Source organism: Orycteropus afer, unplaced genomic scaffold (assembly GCF_000298275.1).
Source record: "Orycteropus afer afer isolate SDZICR_OR568_19922 unplaced genomic scaffold, OryAfe1.0 scaffold00142, whole genome shotgun sequence".
Taxonomy (NCBI): domain Eukaryota; kingdom Metazoa; phylum Chordata; class Mammalia; order Tubulidentata; family Orycteropodidae; genus Orycteropus; species Orycteropus afer.
In genome coordinates, this window is record NW_006921729.1 from 2,923,331 (window position 1) to 2,932,679 (window position 9,349).

At 43.8% G+C, this 9,349-nt stretch overlaps 1 protein-coding gene across 1 annotated transcript in view; it reads left to right on the plus strand.

The window, feature by feature from the left end:
• The window catches only part of DLEC1 (DLEC1 cilia and flagella associated protein), a 128,980-nt gene that overhangs the window by 57,299 nt on the left and 62,332 nt on the right, over positions 1 to 9,349 (plus strand). Inside the window, exons 7-9 of the mRNA XM_007945753.1 lie at positions 5,702 to 5,789; positions 7,854 to 8,027; positions 8,833 to 8,969. Of these exons, the coding sequence (XP_007943944.1) occupies positions 5,702 to 5,789; positions 7,854 to 8,027; positions 8,833 to 8,969 (399 nt within the window). The remainder of the gene's footprint in view (positions 1 to 5,701; positions 5,790 to 7,853; positions 8,028 to 8,832; positions 8,970 to 9,349) is intronic.

Here is a 9,349-nt window from a genome sequence, read left to right on the forward strand (position 1 = left end):
CGGTACTGCTTTTGGTTTACTATTTTTGTAGGTAGAGGCAGTTCTAATGGCTTCCACTTGGCTTTTCCTACCATAACAGCCCTTACTCCACATGTCAGGAACTCAGTGTGGGAATTCTGCCAATTGCTCAGTATATCTATTCCAATTATGCATTCTGAAACTGGGGAAATCACTACAGGATGGGTTCGGGGACCCACTGGACTCACTGTGAGACGCACCTTAGACAAGACTCCATCAATAACTTGACCTCCATATGCCCCCACTCTGACTGGTGGGCCACAGTGATGCTTTGGGCCTCTTCAAATTAGTGTCAGTTCAGAGCCAGTGTCCAGTAATCCCCAAAAAGTCTGATTATTTCCTTTTCCCCAGTGAACAGTCATTCTTGTGAAAGGCCTTAGATCCCTTTGGGGAAGGCTGGGAGAAAGATTGACATTATAAATTTTTGTCAATGTAGTGGGGTCCTTCCTCAAAGGGAACCAGCCTCCCCTTCATTCAAGCGGTTGTGGGTCTGTAAACTGACTCAAGTCTGGGAATTGATGAAGAAGCTATGAGTCTGTGTTCTGGCAATTCAATCTAGGCTGCTGTTCATGTGACTTAGTATTCTTCTGTCTATGCAGGTAAAGTAAATATTTAGTAGGCTTGCCATGTATTTCATCACTAGGAACACCATGCGCAAGTAGCCAATGCCATAATTGCACATGAGTCAGACTATTCTGATTACTGTTCCAACTCTGCTTTTCATTATGATAACCATGCCCACCTTGCCTTTGTCGATTAACTGCTGCCACTTGGCCCCTAGTACCATGGGGTCCGGTCAGCCCCATTGTAGTTAAGTGTCTTAGTTCAATTAGGGCAGTTCCCACTGTCAAATCTAGTTTACATAAAATAGCAATCACAGCAGTCTTCAAGGATGCTGGTGCTCCCTTCACAAATTTATTCCTCATACTGGTAAAAGGCGGGTCTTCTGGACTCTCCATTTCTGGCTCTAGGGGTCTAATCTGGTAAATCCATTCTAACATGCCAATTTCTCCAAGCCTCTGGATACCTTCTTCTACATTATACCAAGGCAGATCTGGTACTTCAACTTGACTTAAGGTAGGCCATCACATAATCCATGCTTCAGTAAGACAAATAAACTATTAGATCTTTTCCTAATCTCTTGAGCTGAAACATTGAATGAAGAATCTGTATTTAGGGGGCCTAAATCAATAAACTCAGACTGATCCAATCTTACACTCCTTGCAGCATTATCCCACACCCTCAGTAGCCATTCCCATACATAGTCTCCAGGTTTCTGCCTGTACATGTTAGCAAAATCAAGTAGGTCTTTTCAGGTGCAGCATACCACCTCCTCAGTCATGCTTTATATTTCACCTTTTGGGGCTCACTTGGACTTAACTTTAGTTATAGGTCTAGCAACAACAGTGGGTGGTTGGGGCAGTTCCTGGGAATATTCAGCCATGTCTTTCATGACCTCTGCCTCAGGCAATGACCCAGCAGGAACAGTTGGGTTAATCCCATCAAATGGAGGTGGAAGGGATAATGGTTTTATAGTAATCCCTTCAGATGGGAGGGATTCAACAGAAATTAGAGGTTCTATATCCTCATCTTCTTGACTATCTGCCCATATGTCCCCATTCCAGGTTTTAGGATCCCATTTTTTTCCCCAATCAATGCCCTCACTTTAAAGACACCATTCTGGGTTGGTAATTTAATTGGTGTTGTAATTGAGCCATCCTTACAATAAGATTTTGGTTTGGTTTTTAGCAATATTAGCTCTGTTACTAGAAGAAATAAAGCTTTCTTTCAGGGCACAACTGGAAACATTGAGTTCTTTTATGAAGCACTTAAGCTGTGACTCAGCAGCCCTGAGCTCATCTCCCTCTTTCATTACTTTGTCTAGTTTAATAGGACCAACCAATCAGCTTTCTTATACTCCTCGTGCTGACAAAATTGCAGAAAAGTATGAAATATGCGAGCACCCAGAGCCTCACTTCTCAAAAGTACTTGATCTATTGGTGGTGTTATTTTGCATACTAATGTTGCCACCTCACACCACGGATTAGCAGGGCCTTTTTTACTAATGGAGGCAGGCTCACCAATGCCTTTATGATTAATCAAATTGGAGAACCAACTTAGGAAGCCCATCCTTATGATTTTGTCTCTCTAGAATCACTCCCAGTACCAAATGTGTTAGACTGGGTTCTCTAGAGAAGCAAAACAAGTAAAGGTTAGAGAGAGAGATATTAATTTATCTTTGGAAAATGGCTCACACACTTAGAGACGCTCTCAAGTTCTTGGATCAGACGTCAAGCTGGAGGCTTTTCCTGACTCACACTCCTGCAGGGGCTGACGAGCTCAAGGTTGGCAGGCAGTATACAGGCTATTGGCTTCAATGAATGATGAATCCAAGATCTCCAGGCCGAATGGTGGATTATTCACTCATGGACAGTTGTAGGCAGCACAACAGAATCCCGATCCACAGAAGAATGTCTCTTTTCCCAGAATGTCCATAAATATACTGGAAGCAGGCCACACCCATAGGGAAACTCCCTTTCAATGGATTGGCTGCTCAAAATGTGTCCATCTAATCCCATCATTGGAACAACCCACATCGCAATTGCTTAAACCACACAGAATTTTGGTCCAGTCGAGTTGACACACAGCTCCAACTATCACACACACCTTTCTCAGGAAGCTACTGGAGAAAAGTGTCCTCAATAGAAGTGAGTAAACCAAAAAAGAATGCATGAGATGTGGGAAACAAGAGATCCAACACACGAAAGAGATGAAGGAAATCCCTAGGCTAATGGTAAAAGGATTTTCAGTTATTCTTGCTACAAAGCAAATTTCCGTGAAACTTAATGTCTTAAAGCAACAATTTTATCATGCTTATAGATCCTGTGGGTCAGTGGGAATGGCTAGTTCCACAGTGTTTGAAGGCTCAGTGCCTAGGGGTGACTTGACATCTGAGAGCTGAAATTATCTGAGGCACTTTTACTCACATAGCAGTTGATACAGGCATAGCTGAGACTGTATACTGGACCGCCTACACCTTGCTTCTCTGTGTGGCCTAAGCTTCTTTACAGCTCGGTGTTCTCAGGGTAATCACATTTCTAGATGGTAGCTCAGAGCTTCAAAGTGAGTATCCTGGCAAGCAATATGGAGGTTGCATTGTTTTTTATGACTACTTTGGAAGTTACACAGCATTAATTCCTCTGAACTCTCTAGGTTACAAGCAAGTTACTAAGACAGGGCTGAAGTCCAGGGGAAGGGACATAGACCCCACCTCTCAATGGAAGTAGTGTCAAAGAACTTGGTGACCTACTTTAAAACTGCTACAGGTGATTTTCCTAAAAATTAATAGGAAGAAAGCAAACTGTACCATAGAAAAATGGTAAAAGGTAATGAACAGGCAACTCACAGAATAGGAAACCCAGATGGTAATAAATATATGAACACATGCTCATTGTCATTGAGATGAAATGAACATTAAAACCCTAATATAGTGTCTGTGCATTTGGGTCTATTTCACAGATGGATTGGTGCAATAAGTTGTGCTGGGCAAAATAAAATGGACTTAAATGTTGATTTAGTCCATTTTATGAATAAAAATATAAAGACACACCTCAAATTTACACAGAAGTTATCTGGTGGGAGCTGGGGTAGGGCTTCAACTATATTAGTCATGTTTTATTTCTTAAGCTGGGTGATGGAAACATGGCTTTTGTAATGTTCTACTTTATACATTTTATCCACTATAATAATCCACAAAATTAAAGCAAAAGATACATAAATGAAGGTAGGGGATTAAATGAGATAATAATGCTTGGCAACATTTGGAAAAGGATCAGTGCAAGAGATCCTGTATAGAGTGGGACACAATGTGGAAGAAAACTCAAAATTGTAAAAAAAAAAAAAAAAAAGACCAGGTTTACTGATAGATAGATAGATAGATAGAGCCTGGTGATACCCCCGAGACTATGGTTTCTAGTTACCCTTCAGGTCTGGAATTGAACTCACTCCTGTGGCTTCCAGCCAAACAATAGACCAGCATATAGGGTAAACATTTAGATAAGGTAGGGCAAACAACAACAACATACTCTTAGGAGCTCTGGTAGCATAGTGCCTAAGTCACTTGACTGCTAACCAGAAGGCTGGCAGTTCAAACCCACCAGCCACTCCTCGGAAGGAAGATGGGGCAATCTACTTCCATAGTGATACTGCCTTGGAAACCCAAGGAGGGGTTGCTATGAGTCGGTCCGACTCGACGGCACATAACAACAACAGATACACTCTTACACTCTATAATTAATCATGGGAGAACTGAAGGGCAGCATTTGCACAGGGAGGTATCTCAGGGGGCAGGAATGCATAGGAAATAAGGACACAGGGAAGAGGTAACTATAGGGAAGAAGTGGGAAGAGAGCTGTTATATTGTAGGGAATTGCAGTCAATGTCATGAAACAATATGTATATGAACTGCTGTATGGAAAATGAATTTGCTCTCTAAACTTTCACCCAAATCACAATAAAAATTGAAGAAAAGAAAAATAATGCTTGTGAAGCATGTAGCGGAGTATCTTGTTCATAATAAGTATTCAGTACACCTTGTTATTATTTTCAACAAGTATTGATGTAGTGACTATTGTGTGCCAAATTCTATTATAAATCCTGGAAATGAAATGATGAGCAAAACAGATATGGCATCAGCTCTCAGAGTTTACAATCTGGATGGGAATACAGAGAACAAACCAACAAGCAAAAAAAAAAAAAGAGTATATGTATTGTGCCGATGGCACTGGACCAGGCAGTTTCCTTCTGTTGTATATAGAGCAACTGTGAGCCAACTCATAATGAATGAGCTCCTCTTCTTTGCTGGGTACTGTTGGGAGTTCAGTGATGTGTGAGTCCTAAGCCTTACCTTTAGGGATCTCCCAATGTGAGGAAGAGAGAAGAAAAGGTGGGACTTAATAGGGGGCTGACTGGATTGAATGATGGAGAGAAGCCCAGTAACACTCTTGACTGAGTCTATGGGAATAAATGGCCCAATAGGATTTACGGAGGAGAAGATAGGCATATAGAAGAGGCTGAGTGGTGGGGAGGGCAAAACTGTGGAGCCAAATGTTCTAGGCTCAAATTTCAATACTGTTGCTTACCAGCTAAGGCAGCTAAGGGGCTTATCTGAACTTCAGTTTCTTTATATAAGGAAAAAAAACAAACTCACTGCCATCAAGTTGATTGCAACTCATAGTGACCCCTCCTTGGGTTTCTGAGGCGGTATTTCTATGGAAGTAGAATCTTCCTTCTGAGGAATAGCTGATGGGTTTGAACCACCAGCCTTCTGGTTGGCAGTCAAATGCCTTAGGCACTATGCTACCAGAGCTCAATAAATAATAGCTATTCTTTTAAACAATAGAACAAAGAATAGGTCAGATCTGTTCCCATCTTCATTTTCACCTCATATCTTATTCTGTCTACTATGGAAACTTTCAAACGCAGCAAGGGTAGACAGAGCAACATAATGAATCCCCACGTGCCCATCACCCAGCTTCAATAGTTATCAACTTATGGTCAAGCTCATTTCATTTATGTCCTTGTCCTTTTCAAACCCTTCCTATATTATTTAAAGCAATTCCCAGATACCATTTCATTTCATCCATGTTTCTGTCTAAAAGAGACCACCTTTACCTTTGAACAGATGGTAATTGCTCTGCAGAACACCACTGCAACCAGCCGCTACCTGCGAGTCCTCCCACCTTCTACTCCTTACTTTGCTCTGGGCTTGGGTAAGTTCAGAGTAGCAGTTGTCTAGACTGCATCAAAATTATTTGTTGGGGCTGAACTATTAGGTATGTCTATGCAGGGGGAGTGTGCCCAAAACCATGTGTAGGGTTAGCAGACAATGTTTCTACAAATGTGTTGCTATGTTCTATAAGAACTCCCAGGTGTATGTGGCTTCCAGCCAAGCAAAAAACAGGCATAGGAGTTGAACATTTAACCTAGGTAAATACATTTCCTTGGAGAGAACAGTTATGGGAGAAAGAAGGGCTGTTTATGCACAGGGAGACAGCTTAGGGGGCAGGGGTGCATGGAGGGATGGACACAGGGAAGAGCTGACTGTTGGGAAGAAGTGGGAGGGGAGCTGTTGCATTGTGGTGAATTGTGGTCAATGTCATGAGACAAATGTATGTGAACTGTTGTATGGAAAGTGAATTTGCTCTGTAAATTTTCACCCAAATCACAATGAAAAAAAAAAAAAAAGAAAAGAAAAAGAATTCCGAGGTGTATAGCAGAGCTGACAAGGGACAAGGTTGTAGTCACTTCTTGGCCACAGCCAGCTACCCAAAGGGAGCAAGTAGTTGGACCTGTGGGCTTGGGGCTATAGTTGCAGGGGACATGGAGCTCATTTGGCATAACATGCTACACATAACATTGTTCCACCTCCTACTTTGGCAAGTAGCGACTGGGATCTGAACAGCTTACAAGCAGCCATCTAGATGCAACGATGGGTCTCTCCTCATCCAGAGCAAAGAAGAATGAAGAAAACCAAAGATTCATGGAAACAATTAGTCCAAGCAACTGGTACAGCATGTGATCCTCAGTCTATACAACTATGAGACCAGAAGAATAGATGGTGCCTGTCTACTACTGTCAACCACTCAGAGGGGAATCTATGTAGGAGATCCTGGATAGAACAGTGTGGAACAAAACTCAAAATCATTTAGGGGGAAAAAAAAAGGGACTAGGTTTTCCGGTCTGATAGAGCCTGATGGAGCCACTGAGACTATGGCCCCTAGTTGCCCTTCAGGTCTGGAATTAAACCTACTCTTTTGGGTTCCAGCCAAACAAAAGACAGGCATATGAGATGAACATTTACAGTGGGTAGATACACTCCTTGGAGAGAACAATCATGGGAGAAAGAAGGGCTGTGTATACACAAGGAGACAGCTCAGGAGGCAGGAGTGCATGGAGGGAAGGACACAGGGAAGAGGTAACTATGGAAAGGAAGTGGGAGGGGAGCTGTTGCATTGGGGCAAATTGTAGTCAATGTCATGAGACAGTGTATGTGAAATGCTGTATGGAAAGTGAATTTGCTCTGTAAACTTTTACCCAAATAACTATCTATCTATCTATCTATCTATATAATAGTTGGGCTCCCTCCCAGTTGGCCCTTAGATGACTCCCACATCCATGTCCTGAGCTCAGGCCCATGTTTCCCTAGGCAGCCACTGGGGGTTCCTTCACACTCACCTAGCAGCCAGCCTGGTTATCCTCCTGGTGAGTGAGGCCTGGGCACCCTTCTTGACCACTGAGCTGTGAGCCTCAGTCTTGACTGCTCCTTTCTCCTGATCACCTCCATCCAGGCACTGGTTCTGCCAGCTCTGCTTCTGTGTGGGTCTCTCTTCACCCTTCACATTGTAACTGCCCTCAGTCAGGCCTTCCTCACTTCTCACTTAAACCATTGAAGTAGCCTCCCAGCCAGACTTCCTGCTGTAATGCCACATGGGTGTTTTCTCAAGAACAATTCTATTTGTGCCAGCCTTGATCAGAAATCTCAAATGGCTCTCTTTTGCCCACAAAATAAGTGCTAAGCCGTATGGCCCCACCTAAACATTCCAGCCCTGACATTTCTATCGAGATCCCTGCCCTTGCAGCCTGTTCCCCTAGCACATCCTGGTGGTTCTACCTTTGGCATGCCCTTGGTCCAGAAGCATTTACTCATAGAGTCATCCCCTGTGTGGTGGGTCTACCCGTGTCCTTCTGGTTACTGTGTGTAATAGTTGAGGCCAAGCTATGGTAGCTGGCTGGCTAATCTCCAGATCCTCACTTGTTTCTTTTGTCATGAACAGGGATGTTCCCAGGAAAAGGTGGAATGGTGGCTCCTGGAATGACCTGCCAGTACACTATCCAGTTCTTTCCTGACTGCCTTGGGGATTTTGATGATTTTATTTTAGTAGAAACCCAGTCAGCCGACGCTCTCCTGATTCCTCTGCGGGCCCGGAGGCCACCTCCAGTGCTGACGTGTGAGTGTTCATTCTCAGTTAGCCTTTGAAGAGTCCCTGTAAGGGCTGCCTGCTACTCTGTATCCCCTTGTAACAGCACACAGCTTGATCCTTTTGGATAGGGGCTTCTAGATCCTGAAAAGGAACCTGCTGGCAGCTTCCACATAGTCTTCCATACCATCAGGCCCTGATTGTTCTTGCTGTGGAGTTTTCCCAGTGGAAGCTGACTTTGACACATAGCAAGGGAGAAAGCCAGCAGCCCAATTAATCTCAGTATGAGTTTTGCTTGTTTGAGAACCTCCCATGAGTGGACCTGTGCCACACTGAGACAAGAAAGGCAGGCCTGGGTACCCTGAGAAGCCCTCAGCCAGTATTGCCTCTGTGGCTGGAGGAGTGGGCTTCCTTTCCTTTGGAAAGCTGGCTTTGGCTAGGCTCCTTCGGTTTTGAACTTTTTCAGAAAAGCATAGGCTGGAAGTTGGGACTCTGACTCCATACTTCTACTCACAACCCTTAGGGCCATGCTAGGTGAGCCCGGATGAGGCATGAGTCCACAGTGAGTGCTGACTCCTGCTGCTCTAGTCAGGAGTGATAGAGTCCCACGGTACTGTTACTGCACAGCCTGGCAACAATCTGGGCTGAGCTCAAGTTAGTACAGGGGTCAGAGCATGTCCGCGTTCACCCTCTCTATTTGGGGTGCTGAGCAGGGGTCCCCAGATCCCCCGATCCTTCCACTGCTGCTCTGAGCTCTGGCTCTGGAGAACAGTAACAGCAGGGCCTCTTCCAGCTGACATATTCTTTCTCTTATGCATCTTTCCTGTGGCTGCAGTGCCGCAAGTGTTGGACTGTGGTTATTGCCTCATTGGGGGAATAAAGATAACCAGATTCATCTGCAAAAATGTGGGCTTCAGTGTCGGCAGGTTCTGCATTATGCCTAAAAAGAGCTGGCCACCGCCAAGTTTCAGGGTGAGTAATCACACGTTGTTACTTTGAAAAAGAGCAGTCCATCAGAGGAAATAACCTCCTGTGAGGGACTTCCTGTGATAAGCCTGTGATTCAAAACACCAGAAAACAGGATTTTATAATTTCTCAATTCAACTGCCATAGTCCAAACAAGAATGAATATGTATGGAGATTGGGGTGGTAGTTCTGGTTGTGACACTAATATCTGCATGACCTTGGATAGGCTCTATCACCTCTCTTAGTCTTCAAGGCCTGGCTCGATGTCACTGTACTTGAACATCAATATGTTTGAGTATATCAGAGGTGACAAATAGGCAGCTCTTTGGTTGAATCCTTCTGGCATATTTGTGTGACACAGTGGTTAAAACTTTTTTTTTTTTTTT